The following is a 27479-nucleotide window of genomic DNA, read 5'->3' on the forward strand; positions in this document are numbered from 1 at the left end:
CAAGGGACAAGCCCCTTCCCTTTTCTTCTTCCTTATCATTGTTTTGGAGCATCTTTCTGTCTTGCTCACGGACTTCTCCCTCAAGCCACATTCCCCCTCTACATTTCCGGGCCGGAGCTCGCTCCCTCCCTGCTCACCCGACACTGCTCTGGGACCTGAGCAGCCAAACCTGGGAGCTTTTGGGGTTGGATTCCTCCCACGCTTCATTACTAACATGTAAACAGTAACTCCAGTTTTAACCATGCTCAGCTTGCTTTGGCACCGGGGTTGTTGTCCATCTGATCCGCCACGAGGTGCAGCCTGCTATTTACTTTGCACTCACAAGTCACCATAAATAGCAGCTTTTACTCTGGCTCCAGGTGACGGATGTTGTTTCATTCAAGTAGCTCCCCAAACTCCCGATTAAAAATCCTTGGCAGCCGTTCCTTGGGTCTGAACACAGGCTCCCCTTCACCCTGCACCCTTCTGACCCTGCAAACCCGCTTGCACCCTCCGCTCCCAGGCTGAGGGCAGTCGCTGTTTGCTCTGCTCAGGCACAGCCGGGTATTCCCAGCCTTCTGTGGTTTCCCAGCCTATGCCAGCACCTGTAAGAGGAATTAAGTCATGCTCTCCTCCCTGCACATACCTGATGACGGCTAAACAAGCCTCCGCACACACTGGGCCCTTCTCTCACACACAAGCGTGTATTCTGCCTCACTGAGCCATCAGCCAGGGTGGCACCTATACGACCAGACTATGTGTCAAGAGCCCCTGTTCCTCCCCGGAGGTTAAAATCCGCTCCCTCCTCTTGCTGTTAGTGGACAGCACGTCCCCCGTACCCTCTGCAAAGTGCCGTCCCTCCTCCCCTGCCAGCTGGGCACAGCAGGGGCGAGAGCAGAGCAAACATCTCCTCGTCTCTGCCAGCTCCAGAGGTTGCCCAGGGCACTCCCGAGATAAAAAGTGAGCTGGGGGGGGGGGCTCTGGCTTGCTGCTCCTACGCTCAGCCTCAGGCAAGGAGCAGAACCTCTGGGCCACCCCTTCTCCCCAGGGCAGAGTCCTCCCTGATTTTTTTTGGACCAGGCGTCCCTCTTCTCATCGCGTGCTGACCCACGGCCCCTCGTCCCCTCCAGGACGCTGCGCACCTCCCGGCACGGATCAGAGTGATCGGCTCTACCTGGCGTAGGGAAAGTCAGCAGCAACACATTGCCAGGGTGAGGTGGACCAGCTGGGAGGGGACCAGGAGACCACAGGAGACCGGGTAAGCTGAAGAGTACTGTGGGGATTTCTGCAGAAGTTTTAAAATGCCATCATCCTGTCTGGCCCGGACCCAAAAAGGCACAGGACAAAGTCATCAATAAGTCAGTGCAATAAAATCCTACTGCTTCACTGGGACAGAGTTTCCCGTGGTTCCTGTGCTCTCAACATACCTGCACCCCAGCTACAGATGCTGCCACAGAATATTTAGTTTAAATGTACAGATAAATGAATTAGGTAACTATGTCAGACCAACAAGGAGAGGAGGCCATGCTAACACCGGGTTACTAGTGTAGCGCAAAGAGCTGTTAACCTTCTGCAAGCCCCAGTACAATAAAGCACTTATTCAATAAATGCATTTAAGTGCCAGCTGAGGTCCACCATCATCCAGCAGAGGCTTAACTTTAAGCATGTGGTGAAGTCCCACAACATGGGACTTCTCTGATGTTTTAATGCTTGAAAAACTACTTGACCTTTCCAAGCAAATGAGGTTTTTTTAATATTGGCCATAAACTGCTGGAACAAAAAAAAAAAAAAAGCAGAAGGTCCCTTCTTGACTTGTCACCTCTGCGATGTGGGTCTGCGTTAGACCGTCTCTGTGTCGGTGGCACAGGACATTTCAGCTCAAGGGAAGGATGTGGAGTTCCCCATCTGCCGTGATCAGTGCACACACCAAACGGCCAGGATTTGGTAAATCAAGGCAAGTTTTGGCCCGGCTGGAAAAGTTACCTGTGGGGGCTGTGGGCTCCTGGGATGCTGCACAGTGAGCATCTTGGTAGCAGCAGCAGCTCTGGCTTTGCACTGCTGCTACCTGGCAAAGCACTCGAGAACATTGTGGTGATTGGAAAATCAGGAGTTAAAATAGAAACTGTTTTGCAACTTCAGAGCTATGGACAAATCTATAATTTACCTTGTAAATGGAGCAAGATAAGAAAATTACAGTAGCCTCTTGGCTTCAGACGACAGCTTCGACAGCTTCGTTTCAGGGAAAACCATGAATGGTAATTCCCTTGACAACATGCTTATGCAAAGAATTACCTACCAGCAGAGCACAATGAAATCAATGAACCGTCTGTACTTACGGGCAGGGTGAAAGCCAGAGATGTAAAGATGGGGACTCTTTTATGCAAATTGAGTTTTTATGGTTTACTGAATAAGAAAGCAAACAAATTATGTTACAGAAAAAAAAACAAACATTCACCATAGCCTGGGCTTCTTACCTTGACACTCACTGACTCATAAGTATTCTGCTGACTCATGAGGAATTAGAGGAGAGAGCTCTTTGCAGTGTACCTGTTTTCCAACATCAGGTGTGGCACGATAAAAAGAAAATAGATGTTTTTATTTAACACATAAACCACAAAATCATTTTATCTTCCCCCACTTTGCGCTGGGAACAAGCATGCATCTCTCTTTGCTGCAAACAAAGAAATAAATTAGATTTCTCAGTGGTGTCTTAGTGCTGCTAAATAGAGTGGAATATTTCCCGTACAAAACATATTTGGGTAAATCCCCATTATATTATTATCATGACAAAGTCTTTTTGTTAAAATGCTGTGAATTACAGTATTTTACAATAACATTAATTTTTTGCTGGTTTAGCTGAGATTTATCATGATTCTCCTCTTGCCAAGCAAACCTGTCGTTCCATAACCGCCAGTGATGTTGGCCAGAAATGCCCAATTGCGTGTGCCAGACCATGGGAATAGAGGAACTGTAAAGCCTAAACCGATCGAAGACGTGTCTGGCTTGGGAGCTCATGCCCAGCAGATATCCTCAACAAATGCCAAAGAAAAGTCCAGACTTTCCAAGGTGGTCACCCATGTCTGCCTCCAAGAGGGTTTAATTTAATCGTATTCCAAATAGCAACGGCTCTAAATCCTGAGCGTGTCTGATGAGGTCCTGCCCAACGCATTAGCATTAGCCGCTGGACCTCCAGCGATCCTTCATGATTTTGGTCCGTACATCAGGTTGTCATTTCTGCCACTTCAGCCAAATATAAGGCAGAATTCGTCACTGGGCTCTGAACAGTTATCGCAACAAGTTCACCTGGAAAACGGCTCAGTCACCATTTAACCCCCACGTGAGTGAGCAGCACCATGTCCAGACTCCATGAACATAACAGGTCTCTGTTTCCCATAAACTCAGCACAAGAAGGTTGGGAGCTGGAGCAACGTCTGCATGGTCGTGTACCCACAATTCTTCCCAAGGACTCAAAGCAAACTGCCCAGGTCTGGACCGCCCCTGCCAGCATTTCTGCAAGGTTAGAAGGAAACAAACACACCTCCCTTAGATCAACAACGGGAGCCTTCAATTCCTTTATTCAAGCTCTCTAAACACAGGGTCCTTTCATTAGGGCTATTGCTAATATTTAATGCCTCTTGCTGTGTTTTCCGTTACGAGATGCTATATATTGCTGAAGGCTCATTTCCAAATGGGAACCAGCAATAAGCAACCAGGCCTTTGGTTTCTAACAGAGATAGGGGTAAAGGATGTAAACCATGTCGTATTTGTCCCTAAATCTCTCCTGTGGATGGATTTCTCCATTTTGCCCCCCTTCTCATCCTAGTGTTTGCTTAGAAGCGAGCTGAGCTCTAATAAAATCATTTTCAAGGATGGGGCACCAAGTCTGGCAGGGACAAGCAGCCCACTTGTATGTGCAATCAGATGGGAGAGGGAAAGAGGTGTAGAGGCAGGGACGGGAGAGGAAGTTTTAGGCAAGGGGACAGAAAGTCATTATTTTATTAAAAGAAACATTGGAGCACAATGTTGTTGCAAAACTGAGCGTCTGCTCACATCATCAAGGAAGTGAATCGCACTAAATGTCGCTGGTGGTGAAGGGCATCACATCTCTGTTCCAGGAGAGATGCTGGACCCTGGTGAAAGGAACATTTAGGGCATGACCATCCGGCCCTCCACGGACAGGCCCATTCTGTGACCGAGAGGCCAACACCTGGAGGGTGACAGCACACGTGCCTGCACCACCAAGCCTCCAATGCCTCTGCAGTGCCTCCTTTCTCAGGAAAGCAAGATTTGGTCAGTTCAGCCTCCCAGTGCACTGAATTTCCATCTCTGTCTCAGCACAGAAAACCAACTTGTCCACTCTCCTGGACTGTCAGCTGGTGGCTTTCACCAATCATGGTTTAATCTGAAAATAAGAAACAGTCATTCCTAAGTCAGGACAGCAGGTCCCATGAGTTGGTTACTCCCTTCCTGGAGCTGACCCATGTCCAGAGTTGTGCTGCCTGGTTTCGGTTCTGCTCTGCCCATACCTGTCTCCTTCCTTCTTCTTGTTTTTTCACTGACTGGTTATTGAAGAGGCATCTTCCTGGAGGCAGTGAAGTCATAACTCCAGAAATTTGCATTTTATCAATGGCACTTTAAACATAGTTTTGTGCAGAGTAGCAGGAAAAAATAACCAGTCTCTAGCATTTGTTGTACACGTGCACGCACCTCCTGCCCGACTCTTACCCTTCCACCAGAGATCTGGTGGGACTCACTTCCTCAACAGACAGAATGAATTGTCCAAAAAGTTAAAAAAGTCACCAAAACCATAGCATCACACACAAGGCAACCTCAAAGGATCCATCAGCTGGATGGATCTTCAGTTATGAAGGTCTTCAGTTATGATCCCCCCAAAGCTGCTTTGTTTCGTATCAGAAGTTTGGCTATGAAGAGACAGGGATAAGGCTTTCAGCTTCCTTTGGCTCACACTTTGTTGCGTCTTTGGAGAGCTAGAGCTTGGAAGCGAGATGGAGAACATAATCAACATTAATTATGTCTGTGGAAACCCCATCTTAGCTCTTTCTGTGGCCAAGGAGAAGCAAGCCTGTATCCTGTGTCCCAGCGGTCATAGTCATTGCTGCCTACTGGATGTGGTTTCTTCTTCACGCCTGGAACTGCAGCAAGCTGCTATGTCTGCTCCTTCCTTATTCCTCCTCCACCTCTACTGCCATTTCTACTTCCCACAAGGGACTCTTGTATTACCAATTAGGACTTGGTTTATTTTGCAAGTGAACGCAGCTGCTGGCAGCCCCAGGCAAGGAGGGCCTGGAGCAATTGTAGGGGGTGGTAAGAAGGAGGATGGGAACTGTGGTACCCCTTGGGTCATGTAAGATCTGATAACCTAGTGTGGGAGGACACGGTCCTCAGCAAGGCTGCAGGGGAAAGGATGCCAGAGGTGGTTAGGGGACTTATGGGAATTGTGAGGAGATAAGGTGAGTTTGCTCAGGGGCAAAGTCAGTGCTGCTGGTACTTTCCCATCCTCCAGGTTCTTAAGAATAGTGCACTGAAGGGAAATCTGGGCACATCCTGCTAATTTAAGATGTTGTCACTGACTGCACAAGGTCATGGTGGAACCTGTAACAGTGAGAAACTGTTTATATGCATCCATCATTAATTCAGCAGATAAGAGAGCAATTGTTTGGTGTGAACCAGCCGTCAGGTCAAATGAGGAAGGTTGTTGTAGTACCTCCTGTAATTGCTGTTATGTCAGAGAAGGAAATCAGAGCTGGCTATTTACTGGAACTTGGCAATAAACACCTCCTTATGAAAGGCCCGTGTTACTTCCTGCTGGGTGGATGATATGAAAAATAGGGTCTGCGAATGGAGGTGCTCAGGTACGGAATGTCTCTAAATTCGGGTTGTGATCCTACAACCCGTGCTTCTCTGAGAGCTGCATAGAGCCAAGACAGGCTGCCTTGCGAGATGGTCAAAGAGTTTTCTGCTTCTGCAGCAGAACGTGGAGAGCATGAGGTTCCTCAAAGGTGCCTGGGCATGGCTGGTCCCGAAGGGACTGCAGTGTCTCTGTTCCACAGCTGCTGAGACAGATATATCTCACGATAACTGTCTGAACCCTGACATCCATCTCATGGCCAGAGCAGAAGAATTTGTTGAAATTCCTGCTTTTTTGGTATCTAGAAAGAGATAATAACACAAGTAAGCTCTTCTCCTTGTGTTTTCCAGGAAGGCATGAAAAGGTGATTCTCACAAGAACTAACATTTCTGAGCCTTTGAACATGGGCTTTTCAGTTGAGGTATTTATTACGGCTGCTGAAGCATGGCCAGAGGCAGTGCTGAGCTGGACGTACAGGACAGACCTCCCCATCCAGCCCCCCAACATGACCCCTTGCACCGACTGCTCTGCAGTGCTTTCTGACTGTCTTCCTCCATCCAGCCCATGGGGCTGAGAAGTTGGGGACCCAGGGCAGTGCTGCTGTGGGACCCCTTGAGTACTGAGACAGGAACCAGTGCGGAGGGCTGGATCCTGTGCCTAGCTGTCTTTGTGCACCTTCGCACCGCACCGATGCATGCCGGATCTGAAGGGAGAACTGCTGGGTTAGGCACCTACACCGACAGAGCTGGAGGTGTAGGATCGCCTCCATCAGAGGTCACGGACAAGCAGCACGCAGCCACCGACCTGAACACAAGCCCTCACACACACGGTCAGTTATTAACTGAGCTCCGTTGGCAGTGGGATGCCAGCAACCGTGGAAACGGAGCAGGGGAATACGGTGATCTGATAAACCCACCGGTCCCTGCCCAAAGATGCAGCTACCTTCCAAAGGCGAGCCTTTCCTTCCTCAGCCCCAGCTACGACAGTGCCGTGCATAAAGAGGAGGTGAAAGTCTTGGAGCCATCAGACACTTTTCTAGTTGGGGCAGAAAGGAAGAATATGATGGAGTCACAACTGGGAGTTAATCCCGTTAATTCTTGTTATTACTCAAGAAGCTCAATTTCCAGACCGCTGCGTTTTCCCCCAAGATTTTTTACACAATTGATTTTATTCACTGGGTAGCTAAATCCTCTACTGCTGTTCCACACCAGACAGCTTCAGGTGCACCATGAATTACAACGAGGGAGACATGCAGCAAAAGACAATTTTAACAGAGTTATTTTCTGCTTTGGTTAAGTGCCTGGCTGCTGTCACCCAGCTATCTCTGTTCTGACTTATTCTGAGCCTCAGCTCAGAGCTGCTCCGTAAATTCGGTATTACAGCTGGCGCAAACGCCGGGGACTCCCAGATGGCTCCAGACCGTTAGAGGTTGTCCGGCTCTTGGCTGGGCACCGCAACTCAGCTATCAGGTATGTAAATAGAAGCTGTGTTTTGTGGAGCAGCTGAAGATCTGGCCCAGGATTTTGAAATATGCTGTTTCTTGGTTGTTCTTGGTATTTCCCCCGAAAGTGACAAACCAGATTACCTGGTTATTTTGTAGTAATAACCCTAGGCCCTTGATAGTGTAGGGAGGAGTACCAGGAAGAATGCAGCAAGGCGAGTATGACATAAAATCACTGCGGGTTGTGTTTTCAGATGCTGTGCCCTCAACAGTGCCAAGATCAAAGGGGTTTGCTTTGACTGGTTATCACCCAGTTAAGCAGGACTTTGCTTCTGCCTTTTCCTCCACCTCATGTCCCACCCCGAGCTATAGGCAGACTTTGACTTCCATATTTCAGGAGCAGGGGCCAAAGAGGAGAGGGCTCTGTCCCTACAGAGCTCCCAGTTCCCGCTGTTTCTTTAAGTTGGAGGTGGTCAAGGGACATTGATGACTCTGCCCATGTCTCAAGGCTTCTGCTCGGCTGGTTACACTCAAGAGGTGGTTGTGATGCCGCCCTTCCTCTCTGAACCACTCTACCCACTCTAGTATCAGGTCCACCCACTATACCAACAGGCACCCTCGAAGATGTCGTTGAGTCAGTTCCTGTTCCTATGGCACAGCTCTATTCTCAGAAGGGTGAGCTGGTTTTTTCCTGCGACTGAAAAATACACTTCTTTATTTTCCATTCTTTTTTTTTTTTTTTCTTTCCATTGACACGGATGTCTGGACTCCACAAAGGGCAAAATCAAGGTGGGACAGCCCTTCTTCCTGGGTTGCTTCCAACCCCAGTGGGATTAAAGTGTTGGCTATTTCACAGAGGCCCATTCATGAGATTATTTTGTCTCCCAGGGTGACCTTTCAGGCCTGAAGGCCTCAGAGTCGTTGACAATGCAACCAAAATCAGCCTTTCACAGAAGTCTCTGATTTCCCTCAGTCACTTCAAACTCCTCCTGTGATGGAGGTCTGAGGACCCCAAGTCCCCTTCTGTCCCTCTCATCCGGTACACCGCAATGGAGCAATTCCTTCCCATGAAGCAGGACAGGAGAGGAACAGCACCAGAAGGGCTGAGCAACCATTTCTGACCAAAACCTACACTTTTAGAGTGATGAAAATATTTGATAAACTCTTGTCAGTGCCTCAGGATGGATTTGATCTGTGATTTTTCAGAAAATATGCTGAAAAAAGTTCAAATGTTTGTCTCAAGAGTTTCATACTGAAGTGGATTTGCCACTTAAAAGAATGGCTTCTCCTCTCTCTCCACTTCTCTTTAAAAGTGTTTTTCTTCACTTTGAATGCTCAGAAAACTCTGGAAATATTAGAAGTTTTTTTGCCTTGATTTAACTGAAACATCCCATTTAAATCTCCTCCTCCCTAAACTATTTCTTTCCAGTTTGCTTGTTCACAGGAGAGCTGCAGGTGGGGTGAAATAAGGACTGAACCTAAATGAAATATCTCCCTGTCTTGCACCTTGCTCAGCAAGGTGAGAAACGGTTCCCACGCGCGTTCTCCCAGTGTCCTGATACTGCGATCAAAACTCTGTAAGAAACAAGCACCATGGAGAGAGCATGAAAGAGGAAAAATGGGCCCAGGTGAGGCACCTTGTGTAGAATCCAGCATTTTAAACCATTTTTAACTTGTGGCACATGAAAACATATCTTAATTTGCAGCACAGAGCAGCAGCATCCCTGTTGTGTTTAAGCCAGGGCTGTTTTCCCACAGCAAAAGGCTTTGCAATGCTTCAGCACCTCTCCAGATTAATGCTTCTTACCACGCTCCCTCAGATTTCAGCCTTTATGGGGTTTTTTTATTGAGTTAAGGGGCAAAATTCAGCCCTGGTGTTTATGAGCTCATTAGCACTCCTCAGCAAGGGAGCTGGCACCAGGGGGTTGATGTTAAGAGTTATCATCTCTTTCCCTCCTCCTCCCCACCCCGGAAAGTGATGCAATTTGATTTCCTTGTAAGATCCTTCGTGCGTGGCCAGGAACCCTGACATGCTGCAATCCAAACCCCTTTGACCCGCAAGGTTTTTTCCAGGTGGTTGCTGCAGATGATAGCACAGTCCTGTGCGAGATATGACTGTTTATTGAAAATATTTTATTGCTTTCTAAAAATCAGTTTTAATAAACTCCAAAAAGATACAGTAAGTAGATCAGCAAAATTATTTAACAAACTCAATTATCTGGCATTTTCTTTCTCTGCAGGAAGTGAGCCAGTTCTGTAAGAACAAGCTGAGAAGACCTGGTTTTGCCGTAGTTCATAGAGGTTGAGCTCCTCTGACTGCACAGCATTTATGCTTAAGTTCCAGCAGAACTTCAGGTGAAATCAATGAATCAGTTCATTGGTTTCAGCTGGAGTTTGATCAGCACCTTGCACCTGAGTCAGGTAAGAATAAGATCAACAGTTTTCAGAGGCTAAACAGGCCACTAACTGCACAGCCATGCCATCTTTGCCAAGGAAAACTCCTCGCGTTGGTTTGAAACTTCTTTTCACCTCCTCCCGGTCAGCAGCTACCACTCTGCACTAAATCCGCACTCTGGAGGAAATGTACCATGAGATGTGTACAGTTACGCTATAAGGCAAGAGACCAGCTTCTCGCATCCTCATACGCAGTGCAGATGATTCTCCTGAAATTCATACTCTGCATAAGATCACGTGGGAAGGGAGGGTCGTCCATAATGCTCCAGCACTCCTAAGGGGATATTATTGGAGTCATCAAAATGGTAATTCCACCCTCACACTGACTGTGAAATACAGAAAATGGCATCTCGGATAATGGCATTTCTTTTTAGTGTTGGGTTCTGTGACCTCCATTTTGAGAAGACATAGCAGAAGACAGCCCCAGCTCCCGAGGACGTGCTTTGCCTCACCTATTTTAGAAAGTCCACTGTATTCACCAGCACAGTACCTGAATACATCTTCCCTTCTCCCTCTCCCACTTCAAGTTTCATGCAGTGTTTTTCCCCCAACATGTAATTATGAAACGCCTCACGTTACTCTGCCCCAAACTGAAGGTATTAGCTCCCCGTGAAAGGAAAAAAGCTCTGTTACCCTGGGGCCAGTCTGTCACCGATATAACACTTTCTTTAGTCACGTCCGATCTTCAGTGAAAGCTAGCAGTCTCCGTAAGTGAAAATTTTACTTCTGGGTGACTGTGGTTTGTAAGTCAGCTCTGCACTGGGATATTTTAGCAGTATCCATAGAAAGATTAATAAGTCACCCCTGCAGCTGGGAAACCTCTCCCATTCCCCAATTTGACCTATATGTCATTTTCCAGCAAACATCTTCCTAGTGAGCACGTAACTGCTTGACCTGCACGGGAGTCAGAGGCGAGTGCGATTTTCACAGCCATCATCGGGGGACTGCGCCGGCGCTGTCTCTTCCGAGGCAGCCATGCCCACCCCGTTGTGCACAGCATGGCTATGATTCAGATGTTCTTCCTGGCGTTTTGTGGTGCAAGTGCCACTGTTAGGAACCAATGTGTGTTTCTTCTGCACCTGCTCCAGTATCTGCAGCACCTGGAATTAGTAAACACAGCTGTGAGTGGGTTAGTAATGAGGGGAAACCACTAATTTCTTCTCCAGCTCTTGAAATAATGCCCTGTTCTCTTTCAAGCTATGCGTCTGGGCTCAGCCTTGGGATTACACTTAGCTTTTCTGTCTGCTCAGAGGTCTCTGGGACAGGTGTAAGCGGAGAGCCTGCCCCGTGGAGGTCCATGACCTTGGATCTCAGAGCTCTTTCCGCGAACAAATCAGTCTCACCTCGCACATTCCCCAGCAACGTGCTTAGCACAGAGAGGTGCCATGGTGGTCTGGAGGCAGGATCAGGACACAGGCAGCATGGAGCTCTGTTTTTCTGCTCTTTCACACCACCCTATGATATCTCCTCATGCTGTCACACATTTCTTCATTTCCTTATGGAACTAGGAAACCCCCAGCCTGAAACCCGCTTAATAGAGGTGGAGAAAGGGAGCAGAAATAAAATCAAGATTCATTTTACCTGAGACTTGGGGATGATACCAACTCTGAAGAATCCTATGTTTCCACTGTCGATTTTGGTGCAGTCCACAACGGTGGAGGCAATGTTCTCTGGAGAAGGCCCATCACAAAGAACTGCATCCACCTGAAGAGCAACACCAAGTTCCCCTCAGGCACTTGGGAAAAGAGAGAGCAGTTTCCCCCTCTCAACAGCAGGTAATTACTATCAAAGGCAACTCTGTTCCTTCTTATCCCACTGTGTTGACACTAACTAAGGGCTGAATTTGGAATGAATGAACTTAAAAGCAAAGAGAGAGAGCGCTCTATGGGGTCTAGGTCAGCAGTACAGCAAAGACAGGTTTACATCAGCTGAGAAGCTTTGAAGAAATCCCATCCACAAAGCAAATGTGCAGAAAGCCAGATTTTTGAGGAGTTAGAGATGGAAGATTTGTACCACATTTTGTTTAAAACTGCCCTCACATAAGCTGCCACGAATATACAAAACGTAGTACACTCAGGATTTAGCAGTGAAATGAAAGACAGCCATTTGAATGGCCATGACCATTGTACTTTCAGAACCTATGAAAGTTCTAAAAGCCAGGAATATTTTAGAGCTTTGGCACCGGTTTTAGACCAGATTCAGCTTTAGATGGGAATCCCCTGTGTTCTGACAGCTCAATGCCAGCTGGAGCCCTGGTGCATTCAGGCATCAGTGGGTTTATTGCTTGTAAGTAAAGAAGCATTTTTTTGTTGTTTGTATCATTCTTTGTTGGAAGATGAACTAACTCACATTGCCAAGCCATAACTATACCGTACAAATCAGAAGAATTTTGGTTTCCCACCAAGTTCTGTATTTTACACTGTTCTTTCACTATGACACCAACATGAGGAGTGTCCATGTGATTTTTTTAATGAGATGCTTTCCCAGATTCTTGATATAATCTATTGATTTGCCTACTGGAAACAAAGTGGTTGCGTTCTTCCATCCCCACATCTTTTGGGACCAGCTGGAATGAAAAGACACAGAGCCCCAGTTACCTTATCTCCCAGCTTGGCATACACTTGGTTGTGGTGTGTTGTGTCTGCCTCTCCTGTTGGGTTAGCTGACGTGACCACAATGGGGCCAACCTGGTGACAGAAAAATGGGAATAAAAGCTCTGAGCGGGTTTTGCTATATAAAACAGATTACTTTAACTCTGAAGTTCACTTGTGAGCCTCTGTGACTCTAAAGAGAACTCAGGGTGACTCACCCAGGTAGAGACACCTACTTTGTAGGCAACGACAGTCCCACCAAATCTGTGTACGAGTGACTAACACCCTTCTGAATTGGGGTTTACCGATGTTGATCAGGAAAGAACATTTTGTTTTCCAGCAATAGCAATTGCCAAAGACCTACAATGTCTGTCCTCAAAATGAGCAGAACATGCAGGGTATCACAGTTCCTCCGGCCGCATTCTGGACCTTCTGAAGTTATTCTGGCTTCAGATAAGCCCGTGCTTACAACAAAAGTGTTCTATGTAGGAAATCAGACAAAGTGTCTGTTAATTACATCTTTTCTGTCTTTATCACCTGGTGGTTATTCCTTTTACCCTATTTTGTGCAATAAAATCAGCAACCAGCTGCCTGCATACCCCACCCCTTCTTAATGATATTTTTCTTGTGGGAGTAACTCATTTTAGCACTTTTCACTCCCCAAACCTGTCTGAACATGCTAGGATCCTCACTTCATTGAGAAAAGGAAAAAGAAAGGAGAGGTGACATGCTAAGAGGGCTGGCAGAGTGTTCCAGCCTCTCACTATCCTTCTCCCCTCCGGCAGGCCAGAGGACCTGGGTGCTAGGACTGACGCCAAGCCTGCTCCCTAGACAGTGGAATGCCAAGGTCTGGTCACCCGTGCTGCTGGGATGAACGTGCTCTGGCCACTCACCAAGTCAATGAGGTGTGTGGTGACAGAGCAGTCGGGGATGCGGATGGCAATGCTCTGAGGGGTACCGACGTATTTAGCAGAGTCCTTCATTCCCAGGAAGTCCACCCATTCACCTGCACAAGAAGAGTCACACGGCACTTATGGACGTACATCAGTTTGAACACAATGATCTTACCAGAAATATCACCACGGAGCGTGTGGCGTTGCAGGGATGCGTGACTTAAAGTTGGAGTTTCAAAGCCAAAGCTCTCCAGAGAGCTTGGAAGTAACAGCATTTCCTCACCTCTGGGAACCACCAAGCTAATAGGAGATGGCCAGGCAGCCTCCATGAAGTCCCAGAGGAGGGGAGTGAACAAATGCTTTGCAGGTTCCAGTTGCTTTAGGCTAGAAATCCAGAGTGACATGGGGCGATCCTGAGCCTGGCGCTTGGAGCTGGAAAGGAGGCAAGAAAAATGAGCCTGGAAGTAAGATGGGGATTTATTTTCGAGCTGAAAAGGAAATTGAGTTGTGAGATCCAGACTTAAGACAAGGTGTGTAGGCTCTGTCCCAGGTCACCTGTCTGTAGTAAAAGTAAGACTGTTCAACAGATGACCTGACAGGAAGGGGCATTAATGACTATTCCCAATCAGGAATGTCTACTCCAAATCAAGGTTTTAGCTTCTTGCGTAGTAATGGGTAGAAGTCCCAACTGCCCAAGTTCTGAGGAAACCTCACCAATATGAGGGGTCCCAGCTGCTTACAAAAGTACAGCTAGAGGCATTTGTTAAACACAAGAGGGATTTTGGTTCTGACAATATGTACCTACAAATATGTACAATAATCCCCTGCCACATTTGCTACTTCTTTGGGTTTCCTTGTGATATCCAAGCTACCTGGCTCCATCACCTGCAGGAGCCTTCAATATCCCAGAAGACAATTCCAAGCTCAACTGCCTCCTTTCCTCATTCGGATCTTCTCCCCTAGGCTCATCACCTTATTTTTCCCATGAAGGCTAAGCTGTGTGCCTCACTGCTCTTGATGGTTGCTGTAGCCAGCACTCAGTAGCAGCTATAAGTCCTAGCGGCTTCTTTAGACTAGCCAAGGAAGCCCTCAGTGGGGCAGCAAGACAAATACTTACTGGTGAGCTTTCTCCACAGCATCAGGCCGATTACAGGCTGCCACAAGCACATACACAGTATCTGTGGGGATGCCGCAAGTCCCTCCATTCTTCAGGATATCTGTTGGCATGTGAACAGGGCAGAACCCCTTGAGTGACTAGAAGTGAGGGGCTGTAATTCAGGGAAGAGCTGTCACAGACAAAACAGCCAATTCAGTGCTCTCATCTCCTTTTCTCAACTAACAAAGCATTTCCTCTGACAGTGCATTTTCTAGCATTCATCCAAGAGGAGCTCTGGCATTTAGGGGAGTTCTGGGCCACGTTCATCAGGGCCAGAAGTCATTCAGCCCTGTGGAGAAAGCAAGCACCATGCACTTGCCCTGCTTTCTCTGTACAAAGCTTTCAGTGGTAGCCCCAGCCTGGAGGATTCATGTATCTCAGATTGGATGAGCAGACTGGGATATGATACAGGAGAGACAGCAGCAAATTCACTGCTAACCCCAGCTCCTATCAAGGAATTGGTCCTATTTCCCCCATAGTATATTTAGCATCTAATGACTCTTGCAACGTGGCCCTCTTCATCAAAATGTCATCAGATTATCATGGTTTCCACATCTGGATCGGAAAAATGTTCTTTTAATAGTGTTCTGCTACAAAAGGTCCCAGAATTTACCCTCCACCCCCACATTATGCCCTATGTATTTCCCTTACCTGCAATCCTCTTGACTGAGGAAGCTTTCCTGGCAGGCAGGTGAAGGCACTTGGTCATTCCTCCCCCCACACCACTGAGCTGCACAATGGGCCTGCCCATTGGTAAGTAGGAACCCTCAAAGATGCTGTTGAAAAGGGCAGACAGGAAGCAGTAAAAGCTGACCAGACCAAAGGTGAGAGTGGCAGCAATGTCATAGCCAGCTGGAAGAGCATGGATGGCATCCAGCAAGAAGCTGATAGCGATGAGCGAGAAAGTGAGGGAGTAAAAGAACCAGGCGATGTTTAAGAAGAGTGTGCAGAAGACAATGAAACCATTGAAAAGCATGAAAGCAATGATGCCTACTGCTGCATGGAAGCTTCTAGTAGTGCCATAGAGGCCACCATATCTTGTTAAGCCCCAGATGATCCACATGACAGCATAGAGAATGAAGGCACTGCTCTCCAGGGTTTTACCCCGGGCAAAGGCCACTGAGCCGCCTAGAAGCTTAAGGATCCCACCAGCTACCACTACCCATGGAATTACAACAGTAGCAAGTGGAGCCTGGGGGTCCCCTGTCATTGTTATAGCAAAAGAAGCGAGGACACTGCATGCATAGCCAAGTACTTCTGCATCTGCATACTTGGAATAACCTAGGTAGGGAGCGTGAAGGTCTGGCCCTTCACGAAGCTTCAGAAAACTGCTGCGAGCAAGTAGGGCCTTCACAGCGTCCTTCCCTGTTGGGATCTTGGCACTTGCTTTCACATTGTACAAGTGAATTAGAGTCATCAAGGCTGAGGCCACAAAGATGGCCACATCCACACCTTGGGGTCCACCTTCAAAAAATCCCTTGGGACGGCAAGCTAATGCAATGCAGTAGGCCACATAAAACAGCAAATACAGGCCATCCACTGGGCTCTTAAGAGTGAGAAAAAGAGCCAAGACAACAAAAAGAATTGAGAAAACCACCAGGAATGGAGTAGGGAAAGATGGCTCCTCTGGTTGCCAGATTGGGTACAGAAGGCAATAGCCTCCAGCAAATTTCAGGATGGAAGTGAAACCAAAGAATGTAGCCATTAGTACATCCATTGCACGGTATGATAAAATGCAGATGCCAGTCTGGTAGATCCCAGCTGCCCACAGCCAGGGCACTTGACCGATAAATAGTTTGCCAGTGATGCCCAGGAGCCTACAGCCAAAGACACTGGCAGACAGCATGTTCAGGATCAGACCGGTGACTGCAAAATGATTCATGCTGCCACTGGTGGAATGGATCTGTTCATGGGTCTTTTTCTTGGCCAGATCTGTGCCAGGGAGGGCAATTTTCTCTTTGGTTAGGAAATAGAGAATCCTTCCCAGAGCAAAATAACCACCAACCAAGCAGACAATCATATAATTGCAAGCCACAGCAGAGGAACCGAAAGCTGTGCTATAACGCATGGCAACTTCATGAGCACTGGCAAGTGAGACAGCAGAAGCAATCATAGCTAGGATGACCTCTCTGCAAAGGAAGCCCACCACTGCAATAATGAGTAGTGCCAAAGTAAATGTGACCAGGCCAGGCACCAAGGCATTGCGGAAATCACCAGCGTCATTCAAAACTCCTTGCCCTCCCAGGATGAAGACCACTCCATAGCCACACCAGAACACTGAGATGGTCAAGCAGAGAGACAAGAACAGGGAGGCATTTCTTAGGCTTCTCCGAATTCCTGTGAAACAAATGACAAAGGAGACAGAACTGTGATTTCGAGACAGTAGGTTATGGAAAGCAGTAGTTAGGACAGGCAGCTGTGCTATAGGCACATGGTGTATAGGAAACACGATCACTATGCTAGCATGGAGCTGCACAGGTCCTGCATGATGCTGGACAGAGCTACCATGAGTTTGGGTAGGTCTGCACCATGTCCCATTACACTGTGTAGACACGATCGTAAAGACTCCATCAGCGCAACACTTCATGTTCGTCAGAATGCCTGAGGTGAGCTCAAAGTACTTGTGTTCCTTCAACTAAGTACTGTACCAGGCCTGGCACGCAGTCTGCCCTAATGAAGTCGAGGTTCAGCAAGCCATTGTCTTATCTTCCTCATGATGCCTACAAGACTCAGTAACAAGACTATAATATATTAATGCAAATCAAGTCCTGACACCTCCTTCTTTTGGCTTGCCTGGTGGTTTGTTTTGTTCCTGCTGTAAGCTGTCAGGGCCAATGTTTGAACCACAAGTGTCATACAACCTGCTGGATCCCCATAAATAATTGGGCTTTCTCAGAAGACAGAAGCATAGGAATTGCAAAACTCATTCCTTCTCAAGAACTATCCTGTTCATATCCTGATCCCCAAAATGACAAAGACCTTGATTTAAAATACTTCAAGTTGAATGGAACCCACCCACTACACCTAAACAATATCACAAAGTACCTTATTTTTACTGCTATGCTTTCTCACCTCATGGTATGAAGATACTGATCAGCACGGATAGACCTGAAAGCTTCCTTCTAAGCCGGAGCTTTGTAATGGACCTATGCTTCATTTCTGCCTCAAACTGATACAGCTTTGTGAGCCAGACTCAGGTTGGGAAGGGAAGCAAGAGCTCTGCTGAATGAGTCCCCAAGCCACAGAGGACTGTAATGAAACAAGTATGCATCTCTTGGAACAAGGGTGGACAGAAGTTCTTGTCTTTGGTAGGAGGCTGTTGATTCCCACCAACTGTGAAACATCACCTGCCCGGTGGTCCATTCCATATGGTCCCATCAATACAACTGCTTCTAAGTGCTTTCTACTAATGCTTTGTGCCGCCACTGACTGAGAAGAGGTGGACCTATATTTTATGGGTTAAAATATGTAGTGTCTCTCCCAAGCTGTCTGCTTTGTAGAGGAAAAAATACCAGCATCAACTCTTGGATTTTCATGTCCTCATCGCTCCGAGTCAAAAAGGAGAAATAACTCAGCATGCATTCTAAAAAGTGTGGACTTTGTTACAGCCAGTGATTTTTTTTCTCTCAGATACGTAGATCTCTTGGCATTTACACATTGACATGCCATTTCAATCCATGGATGCCTAAAGTACTCTCAGAAAGCCTGGGAACCATTTTTAGAGAAATCATGTATTCAGTCTGTTAAAACTCCCAGAGATCCCGGTAAAGCATTTGTTCAAAACTAACATTGATTTCTTTGGTTGCCTATATAGGAAAAATTTGCCGTGCTGACATACTCCTCTAGGAGAATGAATCAGTAGTCTGGCAAGGCTGCCACGGTTTGTATAAACCTGTTGGCAAAGCAGACCAAATACATGCAAAGCTATAGAAGGGGGAGGCCTTGAAGCTGGCCATCCTCCGAGTCTTACCTGCATACGCCAAGAGAGACGATAAAATCAACAGAAGAACGCCTAGAGCTGTGCTGGGGATCAGAGGGGCTGCTCTGGGTAAACTGTAGAAATGCACTGCCAGTAAGAGTGATCCTGTGTGTGACAAGGGAGGTGGAGAAAAAGAAAGAGCTTGTAAACTTTGCCCAAAAACCCAGCAGAGAACCAGAGTGGCAAGGGCAGGGAACAGATTAAAAATAGCAGTACAAGATCTGAAAATAATTAAATCTAAGGAGCTGGGGGGCAGGGGTTGTAACTTGGTTTGTGTCCAAGGTCTCACTTCTTTCTGGGTGCCTAGTTTTAAGAAACTTGAACTTAATCATGTTTGAAAGTGCTCCCCTGTTGCCAGATAAAGGTAAAAATCAGCTCTCCGATTCCAATTACACAAAAGGCAGACACGCTCTACAGATGATCACATAAGCCTTGTGCCTCCAGAAAACTAGCCTAAAAATGAAAAGGGGCAGCACTTGGAAAGACGAAACGCAAAGAAGGAGCAAATGAAAGGGAGTGAACACAGAAAACAGAGCTGCAGGGAAAATGGCTAGAAAAGGAAAAGAGACGAAAGTGCATCCAAATAAAGATAATTTATGAAAATGACTATCAAAAAGTTTTGATTTGCTTCCCGCCCAGGATGGATCGAGTACAAAAGTTCAGGCCAGCGCTTTAAAGCCAAGACAAATATTTTGTTGGCTGCTGAAACAGGCCCAGGGATCTCTGGATCTAAAAGCTTTACCCAGGCAGAGAAGATTCAGAATAAACGGACTCTTTAGCCCCCTTTGAAAAGGGAGTTGTCCATGAAAGCTAGTCCCAACCCCATCCTCCCATGCCAAGAAGACTCGATCCCTACCTGCGGAAATGCCCAAGAGCCCTATGGAGGAATGCAGTGACTCAGCTTTTCTGTCTGCCATCGCAGAGTCCGCTGAAGACCCAGATGCGGGCTGAAATGCTGCCTCTCTTTCCTCCCTAGCTCTTTATAACCAAACCAACTCCACTGGCCTGCGTTCCTCCCTGCTCTCCACCCCTTTTCCCTACAAACATCTTCTGTTAGTGTTCCTTCTGCATGCGGGAGGAAATGCAAACGAGTTCCTCGCTGCAATAAATTTCAGTCTGTGAGTCAGCATGGACTGCTGGTAGCTCCCTCCAGGGGCCTGTTAATTTTACTGTTGATTAACCCTTGTTAAAAAAGACACTTGAAAAATAACCCTGAGGGTTTATTACTATTACTGCCTTTTTGCTACTGCCAGTGAGGAAATTAGACTGGTTAAAATGAAGGTTTTTTAAAGAATCCATCTTGCTGGAGCAAACAAGTACTTTGCAAGCCCAGGAGCTCCTTGGGAACCGCTTATTTCTCCTAACTCACCATGGTCCTGCTGTTTGTCCCTGTCATAGCTATGAATGCCTGGCACCACTGTCCTGTGCTGGGCAAACCCAGGGCAGATTCAGTGCCATTCCCTTAAAGGTGAGTTCTGTCCATGAGTCACTCCACATCTATCTAATCCAGCTTCTCTGCGCAAACTCACAGGGAACTCCTCCTAAGTGGTTTTCATGAGTGAGGCGTCAATGCAAACGTGCAATCTGGAGACCATCAGCATGAGGATAAATCTAGAGGAGCCTTGCTGGCTTTCCAGGAGAACTGTGCAGGCAGTGAGTGAGTATCAGCCATTGCCATGATCGCTGCTGTATCCCAAAGGCGACATGAAGGACATATCCACAGCTTCGTACTGCTTCCCATGGAGAATACGTGATCAGGGCATAAAGGTCTTTACCAATGGAGGAGAGGCTGCAGAAAGCAGTGGACGCTGGCCTTGGGATCATGTTGGGTCACACTTCAAGTGGGAATTAGGCAGAGAACTGTTCTGTGAGAGCCAACAGAGCTTTGATGGAAAACAGGGGCAACACTTGCCTGCACTTATGTACATTCCTCCATCGTTTTGTTTGTGTGCAATACACCAGTGTGGGGCCTATTCCCATGAAAGACCCAGTTCCTGTTCCCATCAGCCCCAGTTAAAGCAAATTCCACTCTCAGCCTCTTGACAAGATAAAAGATGCAGAACAGTGTAAAGAGCTTCACACTAATATTACTGGGCTGGTCAAGGATGACTCTGCAGAGGCCCTACAGCAGCAAGCTGTGATGTTCCTCTTGGCAGATCCTGCTCTATGTTCTCCCATAAGTCATGCTCCACAGCCAGGGCTGGGGGACAGAAAAGCTGTTGGAAATGGGACTTAGAGCTGCACAGACTGGAGCTCAAAGACAGGCCTCCAGGATCATCCAAGAGGCATTAGATCTGTAGCAGCATCCAGAACAACCCCAGACTGTCACGGTCCACAGATAATGTCAAAGGATCCTGCTCCTCCTGCTCTCTGAGCCAGCTGCAGCATGACGGCATGCTTCCATTGCACAGCTGGATCCCTATAATGGCTCCCAAACTTTCCGGGTTTCTTCAGTGCTTCAGTGCTTCTCCTTCTTGGAGGACAGTTATCTTTAACTGTGTTCACCTTCCAAGAAGAGCTTTGAGGCAACAGGGTTCTTTCACACTCATCTTCACTAGAATATTAATGCAGATTAAAGCAAGGTGTTAATATTAAAGCCCAATGTCTCTACCATAATAAATGTGCACAGACATTCCCACACAGAATGGAATAACTCAGCTGAAAAGTATTATTTATCAAGAATATGCTTATTGCAGGTAGATCTTTAGGCTCAATATGTCTATTGAGATAGATCTTATTACATGAAGAAGCAAGCATTGGAACAAGCCTGGTTTGTCCAGTTACACCTAACCAATTATATCAGTAAGGGGAACCAGCTCAGTCAGTTTGCAACAGGCAGAGCTAAACGATGTGGTTTGCAGCAAGCAGTAAGTTCGTTTAAATGATCAGCCTCTGGCTATCCTGGTTCCATCATTAACGGGACTGCTCTCTGACCAGCTGAAGGAGGAAGAAACTACCTGTTCAAGTTGCAGCATGAGTCAGCTGTTTTTTCATGGAAGATGAAATAATACATTTCTAAACCACAGTTAGAATACCTTAGATACCAAAACAAACAGCAGTGAAAAGGCTCTGGGTGTTTTCCACCCATATCTTGCAGTTTAATTCCTATTCTAGGTAATAAGAGTAACTGAAAGGAAAAGCCTGTGTTAGATTAGCTGGACTGCAAGTCCTTTCTCACCCGCTTTTTGTTCCTGCTTGTATAGGTAGCAAATAGGAGTATGTGGTGCCTAATAATCACTAGTTTTAAGAGATGCGTGCAATAAATGAAGTCACATGCATTAGCAATGAGTATCTTCCTCATGCCTGCTATAACTAACGAACTTGCCAAAACACTATTTCATTAGACACAGGCTGTATTTCGTGTCTCTTCCAAATACGATAGAGACCCAAGGAAAATTTCTTATAAATAATCCCTGAAAAACATTTTTCAGCCATGTTGCATGAAATTTTTTGTTCTCTGAAGAATGGCAAGACAGCCTCAACAGGCCACAGTTATTTCAAGAGTGCAAAGTTGAAATAGAGAGGTACATAATCATCTCAGGTGTGAGCATATCAAGGACAAGGAAGAACAAGTCTTTGCATGAGGAACGGAGTTTTCCCCATCACGTGCTGTGAATCTTGCTGCCAAGTGCCGCTACAGAGGTCAGGGGTCTGCCAGTTCCTCGTACCACTTTCCTGGCAAGTGGAGAGATAGTGCTGTTGATGAAGAACCAAGTTATTAATTTCTAACCTCAGGACACAAAGGCCAGAAAACAACTACAACTGAGTGCAAAACATCTGCTCTTGAGAGATGGGATATGAGGATAAGAACATTTAAGGTCAGAAAAGGAAATCTCGGTGTTAAAAGACTGAGGCTGCCTATGGAGGGTAGGGTTTTAAAAAATGGGGCACAGAGAGGAATGCACTGGCTTGACTACTTGTTCTGGGTGGGCTCCTTTTGATACCATCTTATGTGCAAAGGCTTTGGTACTTTAGTCTGAAATAGAATGGAAAATTGACAGCTGAGAAGGAAAAACACAGCTGCTCTGTTGAACAGGTCACGTCAGCTGGGGATGCTTCAGAGACAACGTGCTGGGAAGAAGATCTGCAAGGGAGCAGTCAATTGAGGAAACAAATAATATTTACATGCCCTGCCTGTGGCACTGGAAATAAAACCTTCTTGCCAGTAAGAAATTCAGCCCAACCCTCCTGGCCCCACCTGCTCCTGGGGGAGGGATCGCGCTATAAAAGACTCCAGGCAGTGAACAGAGATGCACAGCAATTTGGGACTCTCCAGGGAATCCTCCTGCTCTGCTTGTGACCATGGGAAAGAGAGTGGCTGTTGTGCTGGCTGGCTGTGGGGTGTACGACGGGAGTGAGATCCATGAGTCTTCCGCTGTGCTGGTGCATCTCAGCAGGGAGGGGGCACAGGTAAGAGGCACCCTGGCAGGCTCCTGCCCCATCTCTGGCTCCTTTTGCCCTGCTCTGCTTTTCAGTCTCGCTCTCTTGCAGAAGGTACTTAGCTCTAAGGAGTTTTGCAGCTTGCCGGACAAATCACAAGCTCCCCATTGCTGCTAGGGTAATTGCAAAGCATAAGTGACTGGAGGCAAAGCAAACGGCACAGTGTAGTAGCTGCTACAGCGAGCATGGAGAACTCCCTGGTCTCTGCTTTGCTCTCACAGCTTTGCTGTATGAGAGGATTGGCTTGGTGCTCTGTGTTGAGTGTATCCAAACTCTGAAACGAACTTTCCTAAATGCATTCTCTATTCTTTTTGGCTTGCACTTCCTCTTTTCTGCTTTGATATTTCTGTTTAAAAGAGTACTATTGTTTTTGGCTGTTTGAAATTAATCTTTTTAACTCCCCAAAGATTAGAACTGAAAATAGACAAGTTCTTGTGAGTTGAACTTGAAAAGGGGTAAAAAAGGCGACCCTCAAGCAGCCTCTCTAATATGCCCTTAGTCAGGATAGCCACTCTGCGAGACTGGAAGAGGAGGGAGAGAAGCCCTATGTAACGTTACCCTCAGCTCTGAGCCACCCACAAATCTGAGTCAGAGCCGTTCTCCTGGGAATCGGAATTGCTCTATTAAATACAAAGGCACAGCAGTCATGTACGTGTGCTGCAGAGCCAGCCCACCCAATTCCAAAGCCTTCAAAGTGTGTATTCTCTGTTTGGCTTAAAGCTGAGACTTGTCCAAACCTTTTCTCCACTGTCTGTAATTTTGCCTCCTCTCTCCTGGAGCTGCTGCAGTCGCTTCCCTCCTGCCATACCCGGAGCTGGCAGGCTCGGAGCGCCGTCCTGCACTCATCCCTTGATCGGCAGGGACCTCTACTGGAGGAAACTCCGGCGTTATTTCAACCCCCTCCTTTTATTTTTCGGTCATGCATGTCTAAGGAAACAAAGAATAGCATAGCATAGTATAGCATAGCACAGCACAGCATAGCATAGCCTATACTATTTCAGTTGGAAGGGATCTACAACGATCTAGTCCAACTGCCTGACCAGTTCAGGGCTGACCAAGTTGAAGCATGTTATTAAGGCATTGTCCAAATGCCTCTTAAACATTGACAGGCTTGGGGCATTGACTACCTCTCTAGGAAGCCTGTTCCAGTGTTTCACCACCCTCTCGGTAAAGAAATGCTTCCTCATGTCCAGTCTAAACCTCCCTGGCGCAGCTTTGAACCATTTTCACGCATCCTATCACTGGATCCCAGGGAGAAGAGATCAGCACCTCCCTCTCCACTTCTCCTCCTCAGGAAGCTGCAGAGAGCAATGAGGTTGCCCCTCAGCCTCCTTTCCTCCAAACTAGACAAACCCAAAGTCCTTAGCTGCTCCTCACAGGACATGCCTTCCAGCCCCGTCACCAGCTTTGTTGCCCTCCTCTGGACGCCTTCAAGTACCTTCTCAAATGGTGGGGCCCAGAACTGCAAAGCTTGTACAGTCCCAAAATCTATTGCCCATCTGTTTGCCATCCTCCACTCTTAATTACTGCATGTGAGCTTGAAACAGTTCTGAAGGAAGGGGAGGCATTTTCCAGAAAAAGAAATACTCTGGCTTTGGGAAAACAGTGGCTGGGGAGAAGAAACTCAAAGTCCTGTCTTTGAGAGAGGCATGTGGTTTGACAGCAGCTTGCTGGGTAGTCAGCACCCATAGGGGATGACCGGCTTTGTGGGGGCAGCTGGGGCAGGGCTGGGGCTGCCCCAGTGAAGGTGATTGCTTGGGATGCAGATGGAAACCTCTAAGAAATGGCTTCACCAATGGCTCTTGGGACACCTCGTTTTCCTAGGAAGGAAAGGAGTCGCTGCTCCCTCTCCAGCACTTCAGGGCCCAAAACAAGCAGTGTGGGCTAGCTTCTTGGCTTTCACCTAACAACACCCTCATTCCTTTAAGGTCAGGGTAAACGTTCCTGTGCAGAAGCTACAAAAGACCTTTCGTTCTTTCTCCTCCCTATGACAATAACCTTCCTGATGCCAGTATCAGATACAGGTGAGCCTGAAGCTCACTGCATTCACCAGCAAAGTTATTTCCTAACAAAGTAACTCCAGCATTTTCATTCACTACCCATGATCTTTAACATGTTTAGGATACATGACTGAAGGATAATAGACCTTTCCCCTCCCTCCCCAGGCAGAAGTTTATGCTCCTGATGTTGACCAGATGCATGTGGTAGACCACGTGAAAGGACAGCCAACTCAGGAGAAGCGCAACGTGCTCGTTGAAAGTGCCAGAATAGCCAGAGGCAACATCAAGGATCTAGCTAAGCTGGATGTCAAGGGGCTGGATGCCCTAATCATACCAGGTAGGACGGCATGCAGGGTCTGCACACCCAAAGTCTTGGGAACAGCTTAGATATGCCGTAAACCTTGAATGACGTGGGAGTCATGGGCTGGAGAGGAACTGGGCAGAGCCACTGGGGAAGAAGACAGGCTGGAAGCAGGGACTGGAAGGACAGATATCTTCTATCTGTGCTGGCACTGGCACGCTAGCTTGGACTTATATTAAAGAGAACATGGCAATGCAGAAGCTTATCCCAAGAGGAGAGGGCAGATAACTGCCAATTGAATTACCCTCTGTACCATCTACTGAGCTTTTTTTGACTGGATTTAAAACTATTCCCTCCCTCACCAACATGCCTACCCCCTTATCAGGAGAAGAAAATGCTGGGACATAGAGGGGGTGACTCAAAAGCAGAAAGCTTGGTCAGTCTGGTAGTTCATCTTTAGAAAGTATGACCACGTGATTTCAGCAGGGGTGGATTAGGCCTGGAGCAAGGATTAAGAGACAGGTGAAAACTTGTCAGCATGTTCCACCATAATTCAGAAAAGGGGTGAAACACAGTACCCAACAGAGCATTGAGACATCTCCGCTTCAGTTCTGTATGGAAGCAAGAAAGGTGCTTTGATGTCTCATCTCCTGGCATCAGCCCACAAAGGTTCAGCTTGTCTGTTTTTAATTCTTTTATCAACCTTAGACAAACACTGCCACCCCCCAAATCCATTTTAGCATTCTATTAAGTAATACCTGAAAAAAATCCTGCCCTGGAGTACTAATCTTCTGGTCTAATCTGTTTCTCTTTTCACAGGTGGCTTTGGAGTGGCTAAAAACCTGAGTACTTGGGCCACCCAAGGCAAGAACTGCATCATCTCCAAAGAGGTGGAGGACGTGCTGAAGGCATTCCACACTGCCAAAAAGCCCATTGGCCTGTGCTGCATTTCCCCAGTGCTGGCAGCCAAAATCTTCCCCGGTTGCGAGCTGACTGTTGGTCACGACACAGAGTGTGAGAAGTAAGTAACCTCGGAGTGCTGATATGAAATCACACCATGAACATCACAGAATCGGCAATGCCTCCCCAGTGTACGTAGCACCCTGCCTCATGCACCTCTTGGTCCCAGGGTAGGAAAGACACCAGACCACTGACTCATAAAGTTAAGCAGATCCTAGGTAGGAACAGGATGGTTGCACAAGACTTGGTAGTGTTAAGAGAGGGAGGGAGTTAAACTGTCCTTACTCATACGGGAAAGCTGTGACTGAATTATCCTGATGGCAGGGAAGGAACTATGATGGCTCTCGCTAGGAAGGGCTAGGAAGTAACATCACTTGTAGGAAGCCGGTGGAAAAAAACCCCAAACCTAAATGCAAAGTCTGGAGTGGGCAGAGTTAAGTAGTGGAACACCTATAGTGGAACATCAAGGCCTTATTTTGGCTTTACTTCAGATTTTTAACTCACTGTAATCTGGAGGTTTTCCTGGTTCTCTAGTCCCAGAGAAACTCCTCTGCCAGGAAAAGATCTGGATCCTATTGAGCAGGCTTTCTGTAGGGACCATCCATCTCCCTGTAATCAACAGACTTCCCACTCTAGGCCTTCATCAAATCACTCTGTGTAATGACAGCTTCCCCACACAGGGTTTATTCTTTTCTTCTTGTAGATGGCCTTACGCAAAGACTGCTGAGACCATGAAGGAGCTTGGTTGCAAGCATGTGAACAAACATGTCACTGAAATTCACGTGGATGTGAAGAACAAGCTGGTGACCACCAGCGCCTTCATGTGCAATGCCCCCATTCATGAGATCTACGATGGCATTGGAAAAATGGTCAGAGAAGTGGTCAGACTTGCCTGAATGCCACAAAGCCACAGAATCCATCTCCTCTGGAGTGCAGGCACTGAGCCTCGGATAATGTTCTTCCTCTTTTACACCCACATGTCAACAGGCAAACTGCTACTCAAATGGAGTTCTTCCCCCCAACCGCACCACTGCTGGCTGCTGAGGAGGGAGAACTCCCGAGTAATGAAAGCGTTGTGTTCTGCCAGGCACACACCACTTACTGACAGCAAACTGGCAGTAATTGGAGTGTGGGCAGGCATCGAGCTGGCATGCAGAAGCCAGGTTTCCACAGGGCACAAATACAGCTGCTGTCTTTGGCTCTGAGTGGTTGAGGATTTGCCTGGGCCATGCCAGCCATGACTGGGCTGACCTGATGTGCATATCATGCGTCAACAGGAATTGGTCCCTTTCTGAGATTCCTTACACATCCATCTTCGCCAGTACTTCAAAGCTCCCCACATACCTCACAAAACAGAGGAATTAGTGGCAAAAGGAAGGAGCATGGTTCTGCTACTGAATAAAACCTGACACTTTT

General features: G+C 47.1%; 2 protein-coding genes across 2 annotated transcripts; one reads left to right on the forward strand and one right to left on the reverse strand.

Annotated features, from left to right (window-relative positions):
- Positions 1-9517: 9517 nt before the first annotated feature.
- On the reverse strand, positions 9518-19279 carry LOC142414993 (uncharacterized). Its single transcript, XM_075512887.1, has 9 exons — positions 19219-19279; positions 18354-18467; positions 15035-16720; positions 14345-14444; positions 13511-13659; positions 13228-13340; positions 12341-12430; positions 11325-11447; positions 9518-10843 (listed from the first exon to the last, which is right to left on the reverse strand). The coding sequence occupies exons 1-9, from the start codon at positions 19277-19279 to the stop codon at positions 10649-10651; spliced, it is 2631 nt and encodes an 876-aa protein (XP_075369002.1). The 3' UTR covers positions 9518-10648.
- Positions 19280-22664: 3385 nt separating this feature from the next.
- On the forward strand, positions 22665-26959 carry LOC142415183 (glutamine amidotransferase-like class 1 domain-containing protein 3, mitochondrial). The gene is made up of 4 exons (XM_075513228.1): positions 22665-22772; positions 24968-25139; positions 25923-26124; positions 26767-26959. The coding sequence occupies exons 1-4, from the start codon at positions 22665-22667 to the stop codon at positions 26957-26959; spliced, it is 675 nt and encodes a 224-aa protein (XP_075369343.1).
- Positions 26960-27479: the final 520 nt, after the last annotated feature.

Source organism: Mycteria americana, chromosome 10 (assembly GCF_035582795.1).
Source record: "Mycteria americana isolate JAX WOST 10 ecotype Jacksonville Zoo and Gardens chromosome 10, USCA_MyAme_1.0, whole genome shotgun sequence".
In the NCBI taxonomy this organism is placed as follows: domain Eukaryota; kingdom Metazoa; phylum Chordata; class Aves; order Ciconiiformes; family Ciconiidae; genus Mycteria; species Mycteria americana.

Coding starts and splice junctions, on each gene's coding strand:
- LOC142414993 (XM_075512887.1), bottom strand. CDS start 19,279: ATGGCAGACAGAAAAGCTGAGTCACTGCATTCCTCCATAGGGCTCTTG. Junction 18,468..19,218: donor GCTCTTGGGCATTTCCGCAG/GTAGGGATCGAG, acceptor TGTCACACACAG/GATCACTCTTACTGGCAGTG. Junction 10,844..11,324: donor GTATCATCCCCAAGTCTCAG/GTAAAATGAATC, acceptor TACTAATTCCAG/GTGCTGCAGATACTGGAGCA.
- LOC142415183 (XM_075513228.1), top strand. CDS start 22,665: ATGGGAAAGAGAGTGGCTGTTGTGCTGGCTGGCTGTGGGGTGTACGAC. Junction 25,140..25,922: donor GGATGCCCTAATCATACCAG/GTAGGACGGCAT, acceptor CTCTTTTCACAG/GTGGCTTTGGAGTGGCTAAA. Junction 26,125..26,766: donor CACGACACAGAGTGTGAGAA/GTAAGTAACCTC, acceptor TTCTTCTTGTAG/ATGGCCTTACGCAAAGACTG.